At 43.3% G+C, this 25,740-nt stretch overlaps 1 protein-coding gene across 1 annotated transcript in view; it reads left to right on the top strand.

Moving 5' to 3' along the window:
• Window positions 1–25,740, top strand: part of CLASP1 (cytoplasmic linker associated protein 1) — a 4,127,769-nt gene that overhangs the window by 1,994,627 nt on the left and 2,107,402 nt on the right. The window contains exon 18 of the mRNA XM_044073692.1: window positions 5,385–5,434. Within this exon, the coding sequence (XP_043929627.1) occupies window positions 5,385–5,434 (50 nt within the window). The remainder of the gene's footprint in view (window positions 1–5,384; window positions 5,435–25,740) is intronic.

Below are 25,740 nucleotides of genomic sequence, written 5' to 3'. Positions count from 1 at the left end.
GACATCGGCTCCAACCTTTTCCATTCCTTCTACAGGTTTTGGTACTCGGGTGTCCTCAGTCGAACCCGAGGGGGATACATCGGGGCTTCAGACCGCAGCTCTGAGTCTCCCCCTTGGTGCTTCGGCTAGGGGTACCCCGACTCCGGTCATGGTCTCGGAGGTGGGTTTTTCGTCCGATTCTGGTGGACCTGCCTTCGAGGCTATGAGGAACGCACTGGCCAAGTCCATAGTGACTTCACCTAAATCAGCAACTCCTTCCCTAGATGCTGCGACTAGAGCTTCTGGTGCCCCCCTATCTCTGGACAGCGGGGCTCCTAGGCCTGAGGATACCTCCATGTGTGGTCCCCTACATTCTTAGGGCCCTTCAGAGTTTGTGCCTGAAGAGCCTCCCAGGAAGAAGTTGTGTAAGAGGAAGCACGTAGACTCCCCAGATGAGTCTGTCACCTCGGACACCGACCTCGATGATGCAGAAAGGGTCCTCAAAGTCGTCCTCTGATGATGTCTCGTTCTCCGATATCCTGGAGATCTTGAGACAGCGGGGCGACTGGCCATCCAAAAACCCTTCTGAGGAGGAGTCTGTGTTCCTCAAGGCCTTCGGAGCCCAGCCTTCCACCTCCTGGGTGTCTCACCCCTTCAATGAATTATTGGATCTTATTTGTCGAAGGGTGTGGGAACACCCTGACTCTGTGGAGCCAGTTCCTAGCCGCCCCAATAAGTTCTTATCTGCGCCTCCTGGGAAAGAATTTTTGACCAAGGGAGTACCTATGGATGCTATGGTGGTGGTGTCTTCCACTCAGCAGGACGTGGCAGAGGCTTCTACTTCCATCCATCCTCCTAATAAGGAGTGTAGGAGTATGGATAGGTATGGGAAGCGTACCCTGTCTTCAGCGACCTTTACCTTGCGGTCGCTGAATTACTTGGGTCATTTTACGCGGCTCCAAAGGGATCTCATAAAGGAGTTGGGAGATACCCTGTCTGGTAACTTGCCTGAGGCGTTGGCCCAGTCTGTTAACGCCCAGCTGTCTACCCTTTCTTCCATCGTCAACTCGTCCATGAGGCTCATATCTTATGCAGCCGAGGGGGTGGGTAGAGCAGCGAGTTCGGGCGTAGCCCTCAGGAGGCAAGCTTGGATGCGCTTGTGTCATTTTGCGGAGGCTTTCAAGTCTTCTTTCACGGACGCCCCATTCGATGGGTCCTCCCTTTTTGGACCCAAAGTGAAAGACACCCTCACTAGATGTGAGCAAGAGGGTAAGACTTTGTCTGCCATTGGGGCCTGTTTTTCGCTTCCCTCTAGACCTTACCCCAAGGCTCAGAGAGGAGGGAAAATGTGGTTCAGAAAGTCTCAGTCTTTCCCTGCCCATCAAAGTGACCCCCCCCCCTCCAGGGGCAGAGGAGGGGGGAATTTTAATGGAAGACGTCACCCTAGAGGCGGTGGAGGCCCCCGCAATACAGGAGACCGCGAGTCCTTTCGTGGTTCCTCCTACCAACGTCCCTGAGGGATTACCCGACTGTGCGTCTCCGGAGCCAGTCAGGGGTCATTTTTCGGAGCATCTTCAGGCCTGGGAGTCCATCACTCAGGATCAATGGGTGCTTCGTATCATCACCGGAGGTTACACCATTCCCTTTATTCGTCGCCCCCCCACCATCAAGAAAAATCCTGGACGATCCACCCAGTCAACGGGATCAGGCAGCAATAGTGGTCTCAAAGCTGCTAGAAAAAGGAGTCATCCAACCAGTCCTCGCAGACCAGATCGGATTAGGAACTTACTCAAGGTTATTTTTGGTGCCAAAAAGAACAGGGGACTTGAGACCCATTCTGGATCTCAGCCGTCTAAACCGCTTTGTAAAGAAGTCCAAGTTCCGAATGGTCACTTTGCAATCCATTTTCCCATTGCTGGAAAAAGGAGTATGGATGTGCTCCCTCGATCTCAAGGATGCCTATTATCACATCAAGATAAACAAGGCTTCCAGGAATCATTTACGCTTCCGGCTGGGAGCCAGTCATTTTCAGTTCCGGGCCCTGCCCTTTGGTCTCACCACAGCCCCCAGGGTGTTCACCAAGTGTCTGGCAGTGGTGACAGCTCATCTGAGACGTCTAGGATTCCAGGTGTTTCCTTATCTAGACGACTGGCTCTTCACTGCCCCCACCAGGCATTTACTTGTTCAAGCCAAAAGAGCTACTGTCAAATTGGGCCATCTTCTAAGGATTTCATTCAACTGGGCAAAGTCTGTATTGCTGCCATCACAGCGTGTTGCCTTTATCGGTGTAGAGCTAGACTCTGTAGAGATGAGAGCTTTCCTACCGACAGAGATAATAAAAGTGTTACAGGCCCAAGTCCTGGCATTACTACCCCGGGAAAAAGCCCAAGCCAGGATGGTTCTTCATTTGTTGGGATCAATGGCGGCTACCATTCTCCTAGTTCCCCTAGCCAGGTTACACATGCGAATACTTCAGTGGCTCCTTTCGGCCCAGTGGTTATATCAGGAACGCCCCTTGTCCCATCCGATTCTCATCACGGAGAGATGCCGGCAGTATCTGCGTTGGTGGCTTCTCTCATCCAATCGAGACCCTTGAGCCTCCCGTCCCCTATTGCCACAGTAACCACGGACATCTCCCAGATAGGGTGGGGGGGGGGCATTATCTGGGCGAGACGGTACAAGGTATGTGGCAAGACCACGAGGTTCACTTGCATATCAATGTTCTAGAGATGAGAGCTGTGCTTCTAGCGTTGCAGGCACTTCACAGCTCTCTTCCCAGGGGAACTATTGCGATTCTTTCCGACAACATGTTGGTTGTCTGGTATCTGAACAAGCAGGGAGGAACCAAGTCCTACCTCATTTGCAGGGAGGCCATGAGAGTGTGGAACTGGGCGATCGCTTCCCAGCGCTTTCTAGTAGCAACGCACATTCCGGGGAAGTCCAGTGTGATAGCAGGCAGGCTGAGCAGAGCTATTCTGATGCCTCACGAGTGGTCCCTGAACGACAGAGTGGCTGCTCAGATCTTCTCCAAGTGGGGCCTTCCCTGCTGCGACCTCTTTGCCAGCCCCCTGAATGCAAAGTGCAGCAATTTTTTCACTCTGATCCCCCCACAGGGGGAGTCACCCAGGGATGCTCTAGTCCACAATTGGCCCTCCGGTCTGCTCTACACCTTCCCGCCGGTCCCTCTTCTACCAAGAGTGATTCAGAAGGCCACCTGCTTGGGAAGCAAGATGATTTTGATCGCACCACACTGGCCCCGTCACGTTTGTTTCCCCTTCCTTCAGAAGTATGCGGTGGATGGTCCTTGGATTCTGGACCCAGCTCCAGACCTATTGACTCATCAGTTGGGACAGCTCCATCCATCCCTACGAACACTCAAGCTCGCTGCATGGCTTCTCCACTTCTGACTTTAGTCAGACAGCATATCTTTACCCCGGAAGTAGTACATATTCTGTCTTCCTCCCACAAGTCTTCTACTAGGAAAATATACTCTAGTAAATGGAAGAGATTTGCAATTTGGGCTCAGCAATGTGATCTTGATCCCCTTACAGCCCCTGTGTCAGCAGTGTTAGATTTCTTAGCAACACTCTTTAGACAGGGCTCTGCTGCCTCCACTATAAACGTTCAGTTGGTAGCAATCCCCAGTTATCATGTTGCACATGAGCCTTCCCTCATGGGTCATAAGCTGTGTAAAGCCTTTCTGAAAGGAGCCTGGTTGCTTCGCCCTCCGGTTTCGCAACCCATCTTGCCATGGGCTTTAGATGTGGTGCTCAGAGCTTTGTCGTCTTCTCCCTTTGAGCTGGCAGCCTCCTGCGAATTGAAATTTTTGTCATGGAAGACTGCCTTCTTGGTAGCCATAACTTCAGCCAGAAGGGTATCGGAGCTTCAAGCCCTTTCTGTTAAACCTCCTTATTTAATTTTTCATAAGGACAGAGTATCTCTGAGACTTAATCCTTCTTTTCTCCCTAAGGTCTTCTGCCCTTTGTCTCCACCAATCTATTGAGCTTCTGGTCTTTTTTTCCACGGTTTTCCAACAAAGCGGAATACAAATTTCACCAGTTGGATGTGCATAGACAACTGAGGTTTTATTTAAATAGGACACAACAGGAGAGGAAATCAGATCAGTTGTTTGTGTCCTTTTCAGACAATAGAATTGGCAGATCTGTAACTAAGAGCACCATAGCTAAGTGGATTAGAGACTGCATCTCATTTATTTATGCATTAGCAGGTAAGGATCTTCCCTTTCCAGTTAAGGTGCATTGTACCAGGGCTATGCCAACTTCAGTGGCTTTTCATGCTAGACTATCCATAGATTAGATATGTGCAGCGGCTACTTGGACTTCTCCACATACCTTTATTTCTCATTACAAACTGGACGTGGCCTCTAGAGGTCAGGCTTCCTTTGATTCTACAGTGCTCAGGAGTGTTTTCCAGTGAGCCTCCCGGGATTTAGGTGCTAGGGACGCTGTCCCGTCAGTAATGAATGTAGGCGAGATAGGATCACATTACATCTTTTAGTTATGTACTTACCATAACGATAGATGTATGTGATCCATCTCGCCTACATTCTACGCCCTCCTTCCCCCTACCTGTTGGACTTGGAGGAAACTTGTATTCTGATTCCTCTGAGGATATTATTTTTTCTCTCCTCTTACATATATATCCTGTGGTGTGGTGTATGTGGGAAAATAATATTGGGGCAAACAAGATCTGGGGGTTTGGGCGTGATGCATCCTGGGATACAGGGTTAGCCAGCCAATGAGAGACTTCGTGCTAGTTATAGTGGCCGAGTCGGAGCCGAATCTTGGCTCCGAGCCCGTCAGTAATGAATGTAGGCGAGATGGATCACATACATCTATCGTTATGGTAAGTACATAACTAAAAGTTTTTCAGCGTCTACTCTCTAAATACTTTATATTTGTTTTTAAAGTAATAGGGTTAATTAGGAAGATATGTGAATAGTCTGAGGCAAGAATTAAGGTAGGAAGGTTCCTCTCCAGCAAGCATGTGCTTGAATAAAAGAACAAGGCAGAAGTGTTGTCTTTCCCCCATGTTCATTACTTTTTCTGTTTTTGTTGGCATTGGGAATGTTGGTTGGTATGCTAGTTATACTGTGAGCAAGGTTGCCATTGCAAAAGGCACAGTTAATAATAAAGCTTAAGACAGCCTGGAACTTGGTTATATAACTGCTAGGAAAACAAGAGACCTGGCATTCAAAAGAAAAAGGCTTTATCTCTGCCAGTAAATGAAGACTTTGTAAATAAAGGCTTGTGAGTCTTTCAATGTGATCAGCACAGTTTAGAGTATCTTTTTAAAGCACAAATTTTGGATTAGAAAGCTGTATATTTATAAAGTTTTTGCACATTTTGAGTCCCAATTCATTTTATTGATTTGTTTTCTTGTAGCCGTCCACTGACTGCCAAGAGGAGTCCCGGTGGAGGCACTGCATCAAGAGGTAAGCATGAGTTGTCAGTGGCTTTCCTTTGCCAGCATGGATAAAATTATTGTATTTTATGTTACAACAGCAATCAGTTAAGATTTTTTGTTTTGTTTAGTACTGTTCCTTGGGGAAAAAAAAGTAATTTTATAAGATTAACATCGTATGTCTTCTTCTTTCGGCTTTTCCCGGTTAGGGGTCACCACAGCAGATCACCTGTCCGCTCATGACTGGCAGTGGAGATGTTCTTCATCTCACATTGCTGCAGTCCTTACATATGGGTAGTCCGCTGTCCTCGGTCGGCCCGAATACCAAAGTATAAGGCTGACGTCGGTCAAGGCGCATAAAACTGACATCAGGACGTCAGGGTACAAATGCGCATGACCGACGTCATATCCTCAGTCTTTTTTGCCGCATGGTCCGATGCAGAAGCAGCGTTGCAAGTGCCGCTCGCTCTGAAATTTTTCGAGTTCGGAGTTTCAGACCGAATCCAAGTTGGCTAAGTACCCGTTGGGGAATATTTTGTTTTTCTTGGCTCAGTGTTTTACCGGATGTCAGAAAAAGTGAATAACTGTATTTCTTGTGGGAAACAGATACCGCATAGGGATTATCATTCCTTGTGTATTCCTTGTTTGGGGCCTGAGCACGGCGTTGTGGGGTGTCGCTTTTGTGCTAGGTTCAATAAGCGCACTATTGCCGAAGGTTAGATTGTGCTAGGCTGGTCTTCAGAAGCGGTGCAATTATAATATGCCGCCGGATTCTCCGCCCGCTTCTAAGAAGCGCAAAGACAAAACTGTTAAACCCAGGCAAGATGAGTCGTCCGCTCCGGACGCCGGTTCTTTAGAGGCGCCAGTGGAACCGTGGTTCCGACGGAGGCTTCTCTGGAGTCTCAGGGGGAGACTTTGATATTGCAGGATGTGGCCTCTCAGGAGGCAGGTCAGGCTGAAGGGGCTTCTCAAGTTACTGTACTCCTCTCCCTTCCTAGGGTGGTTAGGCCCTCTCCTTCTGTTTCCAAGGCTTCTCCCAGAGGCAGGCCAGGTTTAGCTTCTGTTGGTGTCACTCCTAGTTCAGCAGGGTCTGTGCCCAAGAAGCACATGCTTAAAATGGCAGAAGATTTGATTACTCTGATTAGAGGTTCTTTGCCCCCTCCTGATAAGAGGCCTAGGGTGGAGCCTGAGTTGGGAAGTTTTGAGCAGGCTTCGGATGTTTCAGAGTCTTCGGCTGAAGACTTGCAGGAGTACTCTCCTTATTCTGATTCTGAGGCAGATGATTCTACTCCTTCTGCTTCTCCTCCAGAGGATTTTTCTTTTTCAGAGACACTTCATTCTATGAGAGAACATTTTAAGTGGGAAGGTCAGGACTTCTCTGATTCCCGGAAAAGGCTTAGGGAATTTTTGCTTTTACCCCAACATAGGCCCTTGGCTATACCCCCTGTTCTGGATGTTGTGGAAGATGTGTTTGCAGAGGCTTCACTTAATCCTGATTCTCTGCCTCCTGCTCCTGTTAAACCGGATAGGTATTACAGGGTGCCTGAGGCTCATAAATATCTTTATAAGAGTCCTAGGGCGGACCCAGAAACTATTAGTCAAGGACCTAAGGGTGTCAAGGCCTCTGTTGTAAAAAATCCGGTTCCTCCAGATAAAGAGGCCAGAGCTTTGGATAGATGGGGAAAGAAGGTCTATACATCTTCTACCTTAGCTATGAGGGCTTTGAATTGCCAGTTTCATATGTTGAAATATCAAAACTTTCTTCTTTCTAAATTGAAGTCTAAGGTGGATGCTCTGGCGGAAGGCATTGAGTGTAAGGAATTACAAGATTTGGTGCATGTCTCTGAACAGGTGGGTAAGCATTCATTACAATGTGGTTTTGATGCTGTACAGGCCTCGTCTAGGGTGGCTGCCACTGGTTCAGTTCTTCGCAGGCACGCCTGGCTAAAGGATCAGACTTTATCTGACCATGTTAAGACAAGGATTTTGGATGCTCCTTTGCAGTCTGATGTGTTGTTTGGTTCACCTGTGGAGTCAGTCTTGAAGAAAATGGAAGACAAGGCTAAGTCTATGCAGGCTGTTAAAGATTTTTGCAAGTTCAGCCTCAAGTTTAGTAGGAATTGGCCTGCTAAGGGGTGGACGTATCCTTCTTATGATTCTCAGTCTAGGGGTAGATCTAGACGTGGTAGGGGCAGAGCTCAGAGTTCTTTCAGACCTAGAACAGGGAGTTCACCTGCACAATCTTCGGGTGAGGGCAGGGGCCAGTCCTTTCGTAAACAGGCCCAATGACCTACCTTTTCAGCTGCCAGATCCTTCTTGCCTGGCAGCACCTTTGGGAGGAAGGTTGGCACTCTTCAAGGAAAATTGGGATTTGATTACCCAAGACAAATGGGTATTGGATATCATACACCAAGGTTACAAGTTTTATTTCCATACCTTGCCTCCTTTCAAAGGCATGCCGGACGTTCCTCCTCAGCAAAGACTAGAGGCTCACAAACAAATTTCTCTACTACTTCAAATAGGGGCCATACAACTGGTCCCGCTGCCAGAAGTGGGCCTAGGATTTTATTCTCGCCTGTTTCTAGTACCAAAGAAAGGGAACACGTGGAGACCGATTTTGGATTTGTCTATCCTCAACACATATCTGGACATTCCCAAGTTCAAAATGTTGACGTTACAACAGCTTTTACCTCTGCTGGGCAAAGATCACTGGATGGTGACTCTGGATCTCAAGGAGGCTTACCTTCATATTCCTATCAGGCTCAGTTGCAGGAAGTATCTGAGTTTTCGGGCTGGGACTTCTCATTATCAGTTCTCTGCATTGCCCTTTGGCTTATCTACTGCACCCAGAGTGTTCACGAAGGTTCTGGCTCCAGTGATAGCTTTCTTCAGGCTAAGAGGAATACAAATCTATCCTTATTTGGACGATTGCCTGATTCTGGCCCAAGGAAAGGACGAACTTCTTCATCATTTACAGTATGTGATGGCAGTGTTAAGATGCCTGGGGTATTCTGTGAACGAAATAAAGTCCAGTCTAGTACCCTCTCAGGACATGTGCTTTCTGGGTGTGAGACTGAATACAGCATCCCAGATGGCCTTTTTGACCCCAGACAAACAAAAGACTCTTTCTCTTTACTTCCACCAATTATCTCGTCAGTCCAGGCTGACTGCAAGGACAGTCCTTCAAGCCTTGGGGTTCATGGCATCTTGTATTCTGGTACTTCCCAATGCCAAACTGCATATGAGGAAGCTACAATGGTATCTCAAAAATGTATGGACACAGCACTGCCAAGATATGGACACTGTCATTCAGATAATACCTTGCATTCAAAAGGAATTTTTGTGGTGGGCTCAGGAATGTCACCTAAACAAGGGACTCTCTGTGACCCGGCCAGAGGCGAGTCAGATTCTAATGACAGATGCCTCAGACAAAGCTTGGGGAGCTCATCTAAATGGAAAATGGGTACAAGACACATGGCCTGCCAGACTTCAACATCTACATATCAACTTGAAGGAGATGTTAGCAGTCCAATTTGCATTAATAGCTTTCAAGGATTTACTTCTTCCCGGGCAGGTGTTGATTCTAACAGACAACACAACTGTCATGTGGTACATCAACAAGCAAGGGGGAACGCGTTCTTACCCTCTATGCAGACAAGCAATGATTTTGTGGGAGACTGCTCTCAGTTTACAGCTAAATCTTCAGGCAAGGTTTCTGCCAGGAGCACAGAACTCCTTAGCAGATATGTTGAGCAGACAAATTATGGATCCCCACGAGTGGAAATTGGATCCTCATGTATTTCAGAAATTGACAGTGTTATGGGGAACTCCAGACATAGATCTGTTCGCTTCTCCACTAAATTACCAGCTGCCAAAGGTTTGCACAAAAAGGTTTCATCCCACAGCTTGGAAAGTGGATGCTCTCTCATTCAATTGGAGCAATCTTCATGTGTATGCCTTTCCACCTCTGCCTCTCCTCCCAAAGGTACTCCTGAAGGTCAGACAGGACAAGCCAAACATGATTTTAATAGCTCCGGATTGGCCTCGACAGCACTGGTACCCTTTACTGAGAAGTCTGGTACGGGAGCCTCCATGGCCTTTGCCTTCGATTCTTCACCTGCTGTCTCAGGAGAACAGTCATTTACTCAATGTCAAACTTCACTCTCTACATCTAACAGCCTGGCATATTCTGTTTTGAATCCTGGAGAGTCTCAGCTTCCACAACAAGTTTTGAATGTTATTTTGGAGGCCAGAAGGCCTAGTACAAGGAAAGTGTACGCAGATAAATGGAGGAGATTTTTATTTTGGAGTACAGCAAAGGATTTTGATGTTTCTAAACCTAATTTAAGTGTGGCTCTTCAATACCTTACTGAGTTACTGAACAAAGGTTTGTCCTTCTCCTCTATTAAGGTTCATGCTGCAGCAATTTCTGCTCACTATGACTGTGACCCACCATTGTTTTCTCATCCTTTGTTTAAGCAATTCCTTAGAGGGGCAAAGAATATAAGACCCCCAGGTAGAGCTCCTACTCCTGCTTGGGATCTCAATTTTGTGTTGGAGAAACTCACTCTACAACCTTTTGAGCCTGCTGCGACTGCCGAATTGAAATATTTATCATGGAAGACTGCTTTTTTGTTGGCCATTACCTCTGCGAGAAGGGTTTCTGAATTACAGGCCCTTATGGCGGTTGAGCCTTTCTAATTTTCCACAAGGATAGGGTATCTTTGTACTAACCCTTCCTTTATGCCTAAAGTGGTTTCTAGTGTGGCTTTAAACCAAACTATTCATTTGCCTACTTTTTATGCAAACCCCCAAAATAAAGGGGAAAAGATTTTGCACACTTTGGATGTACACAGACAGTTGCGATATTATTTGAGCAGAACTAAAGGGTGCAGGCAGTCTCAGCAGTTGTTTGTTTCATTTGCTTTGGGTTCTCAGGGCAAACCTGTTTCAAAACAGACTATTTCTAAGTGGATTGGTTTTGTATTGCTTTCTGTTATTCCCATCATGGTAAGGAGATTCCAGCTGTAATTAGGCCTCATTCCACTAGGGCTACTGCCACTTCTACAGCTTTTTAAGGGGTGGCTACTAAAGATATTTTGGAGGCAGCTACTTGGAGTTCAGTGCATACTTTCTCTAAGCATTACCACCTTCCACTTTACTCTAAATCTAGGGCTGGTTTTGCCACTGCAATTTTACAGGGCATTTTGGCAGCTCCTAATGCTTTATAGTTTTGCCATCCTCCCTTACCTCTGCTTTGGGATTCTACCCATATGTAAGGACTGCAGCAATGTGAGATGAAGAACATAGTACAGTTTTGTACCTACCATAAATGTAGATGTTCGAAGATCCACATTGCTGCAGTCCAATTTACCCTCCCTCCTTCCCCTCTGTAGTTAGAGGCGGTTGTGTGGTTTGGGTTGTGAATATTGTAAATATTGTAGATATGATTAGTGCAGGGGTGGTTGTTTGTTTGTTTGTTGTCTTTTGGCTTTGGCCTTTCTTTTTAGGGCCTTCTGACATCTGGGGCAAGAAAAGACTGAGGATATGACGTCGGTCATGCGCATTTGTACCCTGACGTCCTGATGTCAGTTTTATGCGCCTTGACCGACGTCAGCCTTATACTTTGGTATTCGGGCCGACCGAGGACAGCGGACTACCCATATGTAAGGACTGCAGCAATGTGGATCTTCGAACATCTACATTTATGGTAGGTACAAAACTGTACTTTTTACGGTGTCGAGTTGCCAGCCCGGCACCCAACCTTCCACAGAAGGCGCACACACTCACACCTAGGGCCAATTTAGTGTGTCCAATCCACCTACAGCATGTCTTTTGGATGTGTGAGGAAACCGGAGCACCCCGAGGAATCCCACGTGACCACAGGGAGGACATGCAGACTCCACACAGAAGGCACCCCAGCAGAGGATCAAACCGGAGAACCTCTGAAGGATAAAATTTCATTTGTAACTTTAGCTTTGGTTACCACTCTAGAGAATTGCTTGGTGATCAGTATGTTAGAAAAGCAGAACTATGGATATAGGTAGGCTAATGTAGTGAAGGTCCTTAGACTGGTAAGGCTTTTGTTAACCTCAGTTCCTTACTGTAAATGACAGTGCTGCTTTTAAGAACTCTGACCCAAGAACTAATGTGAACTAGAGAACCACATTTTGTTTATCATAATCCAAAGCCTGAGGAGTCATTCTCCGAATTCATACTCTCTTGGCCTCCCTTGAACTTATGTAGTAGTAAAATGCAAAATGGAAAAGTGGTATCTTATGCCTTGCATTTTTTTAAACAAATCTGTATTGACCGTCATTTAACATCAAACATGCAGATGTCAAGATGTAATCCAGTCATTTGATGAAACTAATATAGTGGTTACATTAATGTTACACTAGAAACAACTTCTCAATATTCATCTTGCTAAACAGAAAAATCTTGAATACATTGGTGTGAAAGGTAAACATTTTCCCATCTTTACAGATCCAAACTGTTTCTTTACATATTCACTCACATACTAGTTGTCACAAAAATTGGGGTGACAAACGTAATACTTTTAAGTTCTGAATAAGTTGGAGAAATCTCTTGTTTTTCCTTTGAGCAAAAATAATTTAGCCACTTTATTAGTTAACTCTGTTTATAAACAAAATGTGGTTTCTTAAACATAGTGCACTCAGTTATGCTTTGGCGGATGCTTAGTCTCAACATCATCAAATAGTGTCTAAAGCAATATGGCTTGATGGGTGCCTAGTGTCACCATCATCAGAGTGTCTAAACCAACTCTTCATGTACTAATTTATACAGTCAGTACAGTCCAGTCCAGAGACAGAGCTAACATATTACGGTAATTTATACAACCTGAGTTTTCCATTTTTGTCTGTTAATACCATAAGGCAATGCTAAAACTGGGGCCACTTTCAGTCAAACTCAGGAAGAAATTAAAACCTTAACTACATTGTGATTTCTTCTAAAAATTATAAGCATAGGTACTAGTTAATACACTTCTACTTACACCACTTCTCATTGGTCTCTTAATCTAATGGTTCCCTTCTTTACTGGGGAGCTGTTCTCAACTCCTGAAACTGTGTGAAGTATCTACTAGAGTGATCACTTTTCTTGTAGGGCTTAATTGAGTCTTTCACTTTCTTGTTATTGTTGTTTTTGCAAGAAGGATCACAACCTTTATTAGAAATTCCTTTTCTAGGGGACGTCCGTCTTCCTAGGTAGTCCCCAGAAAGGACAAAGGGTTAGGTAAAGATTGTGGATCATTAGGATCATAGGCTCATAGGAAGTTACTAGGCTTGGCCCTGAGGGCTTTATAAGCCTAGCCAAGAATTTAGCCCATGTTCCAACAAGTCAGAACCTGATGACCCTGTCCAGCAGAGGCACAGGTGGAATCCCAGGGATGTATTTTCTGTTCACCATCCAGTTATCCAGGTTGTGCTTAAAAAGGGCTTGACGTGCAGAGGGACTATTCCACAGACGGGGGAGTCTCTGGGCCACAAATCTGTCCTGCCTACAAGTCCTATTGATGTCACAGACCAGGTTGAGGTCGCGCATGTGAGTTACTTGAGTGGAGCTTGACTTGCAGATATGCAGCAGTCCCATAAAGGCAGGGTTTGAGATTGCTTTGTATGCCAGACAGAGGTCACCTCTGAGGAGTCCTAGACTGAGTAGAGGGACAGGGCTTTTAGCCTGTGTAGGGTAGATGTTTGAGGCCCTGGATTCTCCTGGTGAGGAACCTCTGTGGTCTCTCCAGCTGCTGCATGTTCTTTGTGAGGTACATGCTGAAAGGGGCATTGTACTCAATAATGGTCTTAGAAGGGAAGAATACAGAGATGTTATGACCTCCTTGTCCCTGGATGAAATACCCTTACTAATGAAGTGGACCATATAGAAAGCATTCTGTACAACAGAGGCAACATGGTGGTCAAAAGCAGGGGCGGCTTGTGCTATCGGACTGCAACCCTCCCACCTAGAAAAAAACAAAAGAAAAATCTGTAAAACAAAAACAGAAGGAAAAAAAAGAATCACGAGTCCCGATCTTCTGCGCATGCACGGACAACTCAGACTGCCTTTATCAGCAGTCTGGATATGGACAAAGAGGTACCCAGCAGTCATTGCTGTGAGATACCAGGAATCTGCGGTGACGACCGCACAGAACAGAGGAGCTCCGGACTGCTTCAGCCGCTGTCAGAACCAATGAGGAGGACTGAGCTGCTCTCGTGGGACTTTCAGTGCACAGGCTTTGTGGATTACTGCTGGACAAAGGCTTCAGGTAGGTGTTCGGATTGTGGGCTTGCTTTGTTCGCTGGATTACTTCGTGAAACCAGGTAGGTGTTCGTTCGGTCACTGGAGTTTGGGCTGGTAGGTGAAGGCTTTATATCGCTGGCTGGAGTTTGGGCTTTTCTACTGCTGAACGAAGTGTGTGTGTGTGTGTGTGTGTGTGTGTGTGTGTGTGTGTGTGTGTGTGTGTAAAATGCCCCAGTTACTATATACTGGTGACTAGAGAGAACAAATGGTGGTGGGTAGAGATACTCAGGCTTGAACCCTGTACCTTGGATGCAGGTGGCAAGGACCTGAATTCCCTATGCACCACCATTTCTATAAAAAATTGAATATTTTTGCCTCATATTTGTTCTGTTCCTCATAAAATCTGTGGTTTCTGTATCTACATTTTTCCTTGCTAAGTCTGTAGTGCAGTGGTGCACTGGTAGCATTGCTGCCGAACAGCTACAGGTTCTTTGGTTTGATTCTTGGCTGGGGTGCCTTGTGTGTGGCGTCTGCATGTCCTCCCATCTTACAAAGATGTGTCTGGCATTTCTCCCTGCTCTGCTGAAAATGGTCTTTTGTTCCAAGTCAGACTAGTTTCTTGGTTAAATGTTTAAAAATAACAGGCATTTGAATTTCAGACTTCATGTTCTTCAGAAAGTACATGGTAACACACAACTGTTTATTCTAGCAGTTGTCTAAGTTTATAACATGGATATTTGAAATTCCCCCATTATTGGCTTTGTCCAGGTATTTTGCGCTAAGGTTGAGAGTTGTCTATGGTAAGAACTGAATTCATTGAATGTTTGGGAGCTGTATTCCCCCCCATTACTGGCTTTGTCCACATGTTTTTTCTGCTAAGAGGTTGAGAGCTATAGTGAGAACTGAATTCACTGAATATGTTTGGGGGCTGTATTCCCCCATTATTGGCTTTGTTCAGGTGTTTTGTGCCAAGAGGTTAACAGCTATGGCGAGAACTGAATTCACTAAATGGTAGCCATTTAAGTTCATCTTCCTGTCTTTCACAATACAGCTGATTTGGCATAGTGGTATGTTTCTCTCACTGTTTTGCACAGGGTCCCCTGGGTTTAAGACGTGGCAGTGAAATGTATGGTGGTAACACAGCATTTTATTCTAGCAACTTTCCAACATTATACAAGCAATGTTTAAAATGTGTCCCTGGTTTTTGGGCTTTTGTCCCCCCCCCCCCCAAGAAATGTTGGCTTTTTCCAGATTTCTTGTGCTGCAAAGTTCAGAGATACAATTGCGTGTCGAGTAGATTTTACAAGGAGCTGAGAGCTGCAGAGGAACAAAACTTTAGTGCTGCTTATTCTGAGTCTGCTTGCATTGTTAATAGCACAGCAGGTAGTTTAATTGCTTTTGATGCAGAAGGCTGTGGGTTCTACTCCCACAGTAGATAGATGCATTACTGATACTGTACTGTGTTGTAAAGTGGGTGGATGCTGCAGTCCGTTTTGTCAAAGATACCTAGAGTAGTAACTATGAACTTATCAGTTTGCCATACAGTTCCTATTGCGATATTACTAGCTTATCATTTTTTTTAATGCATGCAACATAGGCAATTTATTCCTCAAGGGCAACAGGCACTGTAGATGAATAAACAATGACATATAAAGTTGTTTGCTAGCAGCAACCTCTTCATTGTTACAGATTTCTTTAATGTGGAATTATTTAGATTACTTTTACTACTTCAGAGATTGTGCATATTTACTGATACTGGTGGACTGTAGAAGGTTGAGTAGACTTTTATGATGGAAATGTTCTGAATTGGGTAGTTTTGTCATTGGTGCATGCATTTTGTTTCATTGTTTACTGGAAAAATGTTCAAAACAATAAATTTAAAATGCCGTCTAACAGCTGTACTGTATTGAACAAGGAATATAATTTAGTACAATCAGGAAGGTGTATCAAAGAGCACATGTATGTTTCATGCGCAAGGGGCCTATGATTTGAAAACAGCCCAAAGTTAATCTTTATCTGCCACTGGCAAAATGTATTTTCTTTGAATGTGGGTATCAGTGCTGTTTCGCTGTTTCATTGAATGTGAGTTTCAAGGGCAGAGAAGTTTTAATGCTAAGCCTGTTTTCATTGTGAGACTACGTTGCTTTGTTTAGCAGATGTCTTCGTGTTTGTGCTGTAAAATGCAAAATAAAACTTTCAAATGAAATCCAAATCATCATAGAAGTAAAGCAGTATATGCACATTAGTGTTTATGGTAAATGGAGTGAAATAGCCAAGTAATGGATCATTGGAATGGCTGCAGGGGGGAGGGCTCCATTCGACCATGATTTTGTGAGGGGGAAGGGCGGCAAACTCAGACACCCCAGCTGAACTATACCTCCCAACTGTCCAGATTTTCACAGAATGAATAGATTTTTGCTTCTTATTTTTGGTTTGTTCCTCATAAAATTTGGTTTTCTGGAAAATCGTTTAGGAATGAAGTCACTGTATAATGACACACTGAGTTTCAGACTTCATAACCTTTAGAAAAATGCATGCGAAAGTAAGACCTGTTATTCTGTCAACTGTCTTAGTTTATACAAGAGCAATTTTTAGTACTGTTTATATGTTCCCCCAATATATTTGGCCTTGTCCAGATTTATTGCATGAACAGGTTGAGAGGTACATGCAAATAACATTGCTTTATAGAATTAGGCATAGCCAAACCTCTCAACTGTCGCCGAATTTGGCTCAAAATGTTGCTCTTCCCCTAATAATCCCTCCATGAAATAGCAATTTTGGAAGAAGACATGGAGGGTTTACAATTAAGAAATAACTGTAATAATCAGTTATAGATTACTTTTATTTCAGAAATGCATGTAGATTCTTTTATTTTGTCAGCTGCTCAAGTTAGCAGTACTAATATTAAAAAAGTGTCCCTTCTTTGACAGGTTCCCAGCTGTATTGTGTGGCTATTTTATATTTTTGCATCACATTTTTGGTCCATTTTTCATAAAATTGTGTTTTTTTTTTGGCAAATTAGTGGCAAATCATTAAAGACTGAAGTTAGAAAATAATGAGACATTTGAGTTTCAGATTTCATACCCTTCAGAACATTCATACTAATGCAAGACCTACTATTCTATTATCTTTCTAAGTTTATAAGAGCAATATTTAAAAATTGTTCTTATTTTTGGGCCTTTGTCCCACTTCTGTATATGGCTTTGTCCAGATTTCTTGCTATGAGGTTGAGAGGTATGACAAATGTGTCAGGGCCATCACAGTCAGCCAGAGACATTTCAAATTGTGACATACTTGGTGCACCCCACTCCCCCATGTAGTGACTCTGGATGTGTCCAAGCAAGGCAAGGAGCAGTTATGCAGTGTAAATGCGCAGGGTGTAAATGTGCAGGGTATCCCCCCATCCAAGGTAGACACAATTACTACAGCGGCTTTTCATCTGTTCTTGATTTTGCAGAATGGTCTGGTTTCTGTCATATTTATGTACTGTTGATTTATGCTTATTACTCAAAGTGCCTGTTGCACTGTGTTTTAAATAGCAATGCTTTAATGACCATCTTGTAAGCTTGTCTGAGATCATAACGTGCAAGTAAGCTTTAATAAAAATTGGCAACATTGAAAGCCTTTCTGTTGTTGCCATGCAGAGAATACTTAACTAGATAATGTATAAGCGTTGGGTATTGAAATGCATATGACAGTATTTGTAATAAAGGACAGGATTACATTATTTTAAGAAGCTCATTACACTTGTTGGAGACTTCCAGTGATCTCTGAGGGCTTTACCCGTAAACTAAACAGAATGCCATTCATGTGTGGTCCATACAAAACCTGTACAGTAATCCTTTAAGCAATGTATCTTGAACTTGTTTCTTGTTTGCTTTTCATTTTTTACTTTGATCATGTTTTCCCCATGAAACAAGTAGATAGTTGTCAGGCAGCAGGTGTTTTTTGGATAAGAAAGATTTTTTTACAAGTGAGGGCATCACAGAGATTGCTACTTTCAGCATGTTACTTGGTACTTTAATAAAGCTGAATATAAATTATAATTAGAACTGTAGTGCAAGGAGAAGCGGTTTGAGTTGAGTGCTGCTTGTTTTTCTTATACTTGATTTTGACTGGCATTCCAGTAATGTATTTAAAAAGTAATTTATTTTTTCATGCCTCACAACCTTTTTGTTTCCATCTAGATATTAAGTAAGCTGTCATGCAGCCAATGCATTGAAATATTTTTATTCTTTTATACTTCATTTGTCTTGATTGGACTCTCATAATGAGGGTTTGGCACCCAGGGCAGCATATTTAATTAAAGTTAGTTTTTGTGGTTTTGAGCATAGCTCCTCCCCTTTCTAGCTGGCCACACCCCTTCCCATTGACCCCACCCATTCAGCTATCTCCTGCAGCCCCCCTTTGATTTGAAGTCACCAGCTGCCACTGGAAGTCAATTTGCTATCAACCTGGGTGCCCAAGTCCCTAACGACTGATTGCGTGCATAGGACCTTGTTGTTAATATGATAATGTGTTGGGACATCACATCATTCTCCTCAAAGAGGATGCTGATGCATTTTTTGGCATTCGGTTTGAGCCCATGTTTCTGGCAGCAGTCATTTGTTTGGGTGAGACCCTCTTGAAGGATCTCCACATCACTAGGGGAATTGATGAAAGCGCCCAGCTTGCAGTCATCTGCAAACTTGGTCAACCGTACCCCTCTGGTTTTGGCCTGCACCTCAGAAAAGCATATCCCAAACAACAGAGGCCCCAAGACCGATCCCCGGGGTATACCACTCGTTACAGGTCTACTACCTGAGGTGGCTTCCCCTATTTTGACTAGGTGGGTTCTATCAGTGAGCCAGATTGCTACCCATTTGGTAATATATGGATTGATTCCTAGTTGAGAGAGTTTATCTGTTATACCCGAGTGGGGAATAGTATCGAAGGCTTTGGCCAGGTTAAGGTAGGCTGTGTGCACTATCTTCCCCTCATCCGTGGCTTTGGTGACTGTCTCAAAAAAGTCGACCAAATTTAACAAGTATGACCTCCCCTTAATAAAACTAAACTGTGTGGGATCGAGTGTTTGGAGATTGTCAATGTCCTTGTTAATGAGGTCCATGATAATCCATTCTGTGGCCTTGCAGATTAGGCTAGTTAGGCTGATGGGTCTATAATTTCATGGATTGGTGAATGCTAATTTCAGTAGTTCCCCTTGTTCCTTCCCGAGTTAGGCTAAGGCCTCACACAGAAAAAGGTGCTGCAAATTCCCTTCTCCCCTGTCTGGCAGCACCAACAGTTTGGTTTGAAATCTTGAAAGATTTTAGAGAGTCTGTTCAGGGCATAGAAAAACTTGTATTGACATTTACACCAGAAAGCTTGATATTTCATGGATTTGGTAGCAAGTTGTGGAGCCCTTCTACTTTTTCTCTAAACCTATCGCTAATTTCTACATTCAGTACCCTCATTTATTTTTCCATTTTCTTTTTTTCTTCTGCCATTATATGCATTTTCAAGATGGTAAGGTTGTTCACTGCTCCACTTATCAGACCCTTACGTCCTAATAGACCTTAGTTTTATCATCCACTTTATCACGGGGGGGGGGCACTTATCCTCTTTACATTGTGACCAGTTGGTTGAAAGCAGCTGTCATTTTACCTCTTAATACAGTAAACTCACTCTAGTTGAGATTCAAAACCTAGTCTAAATCCTACTTGATTCTGTGGACCCATTTCATTAATTGATGTCAATATCTAAGCTCAGTAGACTCTTTAGCCCTGTGTCAGCCAGCTAACTGTCATCGACTTTCTTCTGTGGAGGAGCCTATAGGCAGAATGTCTTGTTTCCATGAATCCAAGGGTTTTTGTTTAAATACTTCAATAAAGTTTTCTTTAAATCCTGCATCAAAGAGGTCCAGAAGACTATTTCTTTCTTCCTAGACATTAGTTTCAGGAGATCATCTGTCATCACTTCTGGGTCTCTTTCTGCAATCATCTTTCTACCTGACGTGATACCCACTGTCTTGACATCTGTTATAGAAAGAGAATTATGTACCTAAATCATAACTTGGAATATCAGGTGCTTCTAAACCTCCTATATCCCTGAGTTAGTAGTACCTTATCCCGGGCTATCCTTTGTTTGCCACCATGCCAGATAAATACCTTCATCCATTTCACCATTGTTTTTATATGCTGAGGTGCTATTGGCCACCAAAATTATTTATTTATTTATATATTTCAGTTTGATTACCGGGGAAGTCCACTGGGCCAGTGGTGTGCCCATTTTCAGTGGAGGCCCGGGTAGAAAAGCTCCAATAAGCAATATGGTTACAAAGATTACATAATGCAATGGTAAGTACATACATATATGGGTACACAGGTTGCATAATGCAATGGTAAATACATATATGCAATCAGGTACAGGTGGATAAATTGACATTGAAATACAATTTTGACATAGGTAGCACAGTTTGTAGGTATTTACATTCAGGGCAGTAAGTTTAGACTGACTGGACAATAAGCATCAGTGAATTACTTGATATTTACAATGTGTACATTACTTGGAGTCAAGAGAGAGAAGATGCTTAGTCTGAGTATGTTAGCTTAGGTTTAATTAGAGAATAGAAAAAGAGGTAATAATGCAGAGAAGAGCAGGAGTATGGAGAGCTCAAAGGGGAAATTCTTAAGATTGTTATGTAGGGTGAAAGCAGGAGCATTTATGTTTAGTGGATAGGTAAGAGAAAATTAGGGTTTTGAAGGATTCAGAGTTAGGTGTAGTCCTGAGTGAAGGAGGGAGAGAGTTAAATTTTTTGCCTACAGTGAAAGAGAGAAGGAGTTGGCCTGCAGGGCGTTTGGGTTTATGGACAGAGATTAAATTTTGGTGTTCAGATCTCAGAGATCTGGTTGGGATGTAAGGGGGAAGGATGTTTGTTAAGGCTGGGCATTTATCTGGATAGAATATTAATTTGTGCGCGGTGGTTAGTTGGAAATAGTCTAGGAGGTTTGAGAGTTCCAGCCAGTTCAGAGATTGTAGGGTTAGGCAGTGGTGAGTAGAGGTTTTGGATTTAGTTGCGAATTTGCAGATTTTATTATAGCAAGTTTCGAGTTTAGAGGTGTTGGAAGAAGATAGGTTAGGTAGTAGAGGGGCTCCTTATAATAGAGAGGGTAGGAGGTAGGTATTAGCAATAGTTTGCCTTGTGGAGATGGGGAGAAAGCAGTTATTTCTATAGAGCATGCCTAGTTTTTGATGGGTTTTCTTTATGTTTTGTTGGATGTGGATATCAAATTTAAGGTCTTCCTCTATGATAATGCCGAGGAGTTTTGCAAAAGGGACCACTTCAATGGTAGAGTTGCTTTGGCTAAGGACTTTGAAAGCATTCTTGCCAAAGGAGAAATTTCTGGAGGGAGGAAAGAGAAGTATTTTGAATTTATTAGAGTTGAGAGAGAGATGGTTTTGGTGCATCCAGTTTTCGGTAGTGGAAAAAGCTGTTTGAGTTTTAGTCAGGAGTTCAGGTAGGTTGGAGGTGGCACAGACTAAGGTAGAGTCGTCTGCATATTGGATAACTGTCGTATCAGGGATGATTGAGTGAAGGTTGTTAATGAAAATGTTGAAAAGCATGGGTCCGAGGATGGACCCCTGGGGAACACCGGTGGGTGTTGGCAAGAAGGAGGAGGTAGAGTTCTTCCATCTGACAGCTTGAGATCTGTCAGATAGGTAGCTGGAGAACCAGGAAAGGGTATCAGGGGAGAGATGAAGGTTGGAGATATGTAAGAGAAGGTGCTTGTGGGAGATGGTACCAAAGGCTTTGGAAAGGTCTAGCAGTACTGTGGATACTAGTAATCCAAAATCACGTGCTCGATTTACTGTGTCTAAGAAGGATAGTAAGGCGGAGTGGTGCTGTGGCCAGGGTGGAAGCCATGCTGGGTAGGAGTTATGAGGAGATTCTGAGTTAAAAAAGGCATAAGTTGGTGATGGAGACATTTTTCAAGTATTTTTGATAATGGTGAGAGTAGGGCAATTGGGTGGAAATTAGAGATATTGTAGTTTTTGCCTCCTTTGTGAAGAGGTAGAATGACGGCAGATCGCCAAAGTTTGGGTACATAAGACTCTTTTAAAGATCTGTTAATTAGGATGTTTATAGGGAGAGCAATACCATCAGCAGCGGATTTGAGGAAGGAGGAGGGTAAGTTGTCCGGGGCATTTGAGCAAGGCTTTAGTTTTGATAGGAGTCTTTTTATGAAAGTAGTTGGTACAGGTTTGAGTTGGAAATTAAGCATACAGTTATTAGGGGTACTGGGAGTAGAGGAAAGAGAGTTGGATGGATTATTGTCAGGAAAGGATTTGGTTAGATTGGCTATGGATTCTGTAAAAATGTGTTGAAGTGAGAGCTTAGTTCTGAGTCAGTTAAGCTAGGGTCAGGGCAGGGATTATTCCTGGATCCTGGGTGGAGTAGGGAATTAATAGATTTCCAGAATTGTTTTGGGTTCTTGTTATTGTTGGATTGAAGTTTATTGTAGTAGATTTTTTTTTGTCTGAGGTGATTAGTTTCTTTACTTGGTTGCGGAGTTGGGTGTATTGAAGCAAGGTAGAAGGCTTCTTATTTTTTTGGTAGAGCTTCCAGGATTTGTCCCTGCAATGCATGATTTGTTTAGTTTCTTTGGATAGCCAAGGAGCAGAATTAGTCTTGATTTGTTTGTTTTGTTGGTGGGACTTGGGAGTTGAGGGTTTTCAGGAGGATAGAGTTAAAATATTCTACTGCATTGTCAAGGGGAAGAGTATATAGGATTTGCCAGTTTATATATTTAAAAGTGTTTGAGAAATTCGAGGGGTTGAAGTTGCTGAGATTGCGAGTATTGGTATAGTGATCTTGGTGTTTAGTATTGTTGGTTGAGCGATGTATGAAAGCAGGGAGATGGTCACTGAATGTGTCTGGGATAGTACCAGAGAGAGTTATTTTATTGGGATGGGAGACTAGGACCCAGTCGATGATGGATCCTGGGGGGTAGTGTTTGTTTAGTGCGAGTAGTTGTATGAATTACTTGGGAAAAATTGTAGAGGTTGATGAATAAGGAGGGGGAAGGTGAGTTGATTTTATTCCAATCAATATTAACATCACCTAGAATGTAGGTTTCGAATTTTATTTTAGTTGAGGCCCAGTATAGAGTATTGTCAAGGGTAGAGATGTTGTCACCTGGGGAAATATATAGGGAGATAATGCAGATATTTTTTATGTTTATTTAATTGTAGGAGACAAGCAGTTCAGTATTTTTGAATTTTGGAATTGGAGTTTGTAGAGGGATTAGTGAGAGAAGGTTGGAGTAGATTAGAGTAGAGCCTCCACCTTTTCTGTTTAAACAGTCATTTCTATGGATTTGGAATCCAGGTGGTAGGATTTCGGAGTCAGCAATATGGGGTTTTACCCAGGTTTCTGAGATGGCTAGGATGTCAGGTGGGTTGTGGGAAATCCAAGCTTTTATTTGGTGTATTTTGTTATTAAGGCTTTGGGCATTTGTGGTAAAGAACTTAAGGGTGTTAGGAGAGGAAGTAGAAGAAGAAGAAGAGGGAGGGGGGAGAATGGATATGTAATGTAAAATGTGTAAAATGCTAAAGAATAATGTAAAATATAAGATAAAACATGCCAGTGGTGGACCTGAATCCTCTGATCTATATCTAGATTCAGTAATCTCTAGTCCTGTAAATTCCTACATATTTTCCCCATTATCCTAGCTATTTTGTATCCCTTGAATGGCTCACTCCTAAATATTCTGTAGTAGTATCTTCTCTCACTTCAAAGGCTGAAGTTGCTCATAGTTAACAGCAGAAACAAAGCAAAGCTTGTCCACCACGGAGAGGTTTAAAACTATTTAATACTAGACATCAGCAATATAAGAAAATAAAAATGCAGTGAAATGTGAAGTTAGCTTAAAGTAACTGGATATACACACTTTTGGCAGAAATGCCTTCATCAGATCCTGTTGTATTAAACTTAGCTCATCAAATTTAAACAGAGGCGTAGCCATTCAAAGTCTTCTTGCGCAGCCTCCGCCCATTCAATAAAGGTTTTGAAGGGAACATTCCTTATAGTCCAGGCAGTTTATCAGCCTGCAACTCAGCAATCCATTGAATTTCCACAATGTCAGTCAAATTGCAAAGATCCTGCATTCTTGTATCTTAAGTCAATACTTCAAGCACCATAAAATTGAAACTATGGCTAGGATAATTTATATGTTTTGACAAAGCATTGGTTTTGCTTTTTAGCCAGATGTCATTTAAATGGTGCAATATCTTCTCTTTAAAGGGTCTGTTGGTCTTACCAACATAAAAAAACAATGTTTGCATTACAGCTAGCGACATAAATACTGTCGTTAGTATTGCAGTTGTTTTAAATAATTTCTGTTCTTAAAACAGAATCTTGGCGCATCAGCCACTATATGTTTGGTTGTTTTCATATGTTGTCAAGATCTTCCAGTTGATGTTCTTCGTGTTTCACTGTTGAGTCGTTACATTTGGGTTATCTGCTTGTTAAAGATTTCTTACAAGTTCAATCTTATGCTGCAAAATGGAAAAGATTTTGTGCCTGGAACCAATCTCAAGGAATGAATACAGCAGTGCCCAATTTACCTCAGATTCTACAGTACTTGACTGAGATGCTACATAAGGGCTTGTCCTTTTCCTACATCAAAATTCATGCCTCAGCCATTTCAGGTCATTATAGCACAGAGCCACCCCTCTTCTCTCACCCACTGCTCAAGCAGTTCCTCAGAGGGGCCAAAAATTTAAGGCCACCCAGGACAGCTCCAACTCCAGCCTGGGATCTTAACTTTGTCTTGGAGAAACTCACTCTTCCTCCTTTCAAGCCAGCTGCTACTGCAGACCTAACATTTCTTTCTTGGAAAACAGCTTTCCTTTTAGCAATCACTTCTGCTAGAAGGCTATCTGAATTACAGGCCCTTATGGCAGAGGAGCCTTTCATCATCTTTCATGCGAACAGGGTGTCCCTCAGAACCAATCCATCTTTCATGCCCAAGGTGGTATCCAGTGTGGCTCTTAATCAGTCCATTCATTTGCCAACCTTCTTTCCCAATCCACAGAATAAAGGGGAACAGATACTGCATTCCTGAGATGTGCACAGACAACTTAGATTCTACTTGGACAGGACTAAACCTCAAAGGAAATCTGAACAACTGCTGGTGGCATTTGCTGCAGGGGCAGAGGGGAAGGCTATTTCAAAGCAAACCATTTCTAAATGGATAAGCCATTGCATTAATTTCTGCTATAAGCACCATGGAAAACCTATCCCCCCGGGGGATCATACCTCACTCCAGCAGGGCTGCATCTACCTCTACAGCCTTTCTCAGAGGCGTCCCTACCAGGGACATCCTAGAAGCTGCTACCTGGAGTTCTGTACATACTTTCACCAAGCATTATCATTTCCCAATTTTCTCTAAATCCAGAGCTGGCTTTGCCACTACAGTCTTGCAGGGCCTTATAGCTGGTCCTAATGCTATCTAAATTCCTCCTCCCAACCATAGCTTTGGGAATCTACCCAAATGTAATGACTGCAACAGTGAAACACGAAAAACATAGTACAGTTGTTTACACTTGCCATAAATGTAGATGTTTGAGTGTATTCACTGTTGCAGTTCTGGTTACCCTCCCTCCAGTCCCCTGACTTCTCTTGGCTCTTCCTTTCCTTCTTCTTTGGTGTATTTAAGCTTTCTGGTGTATTTGCTTTTTGATGGAGGTGTACCATAACATATAATTACTTCCCATTGTGGGGGCACCTGACATCTGGGGCAAGAAAAACTGATGTAATGGTGTCAGCTGCATGTTTTATACCCCTGACGACCTGACGTCATGGAAGAAGAGACAGCATCCTACGCAAGAATCCAAGACTCTGGTATTCAGGCTGGCTGAGTGCTACTTGCAGGCAGATAACCCAAATGTAATGACTGCAACAGTGAATACACTCGAAACATCTACATTTATGGTAAGTGTACACAACTGTACTTTCTCCATATTCTGAAATGGCTTTGATAAGCCATCCGACACCCATCTTCTGAAAAAAGTAAGGATAAAGACAGAGACCACATAGGT

The sequence above is a fragment of the Protopterus annectens genome, chromosome 6.part0, assembly GCF_019279795.1.
Source record: "Protopterus annectens isolate FY-2018-M chromosome 6.part0, PAN1.0, whole genome shotgun sequence".
NCBI classification, from domain to species: Eukaryota; Metazoa; Chordata; order Ceratodontiformes; family Protopteridae; genus Protopterus; species Protopterus annectens.
Note: the sequence above shows the minus strand (reverse complement) of the source record. Positions and strands in the feature narration are given on the sequence as shown.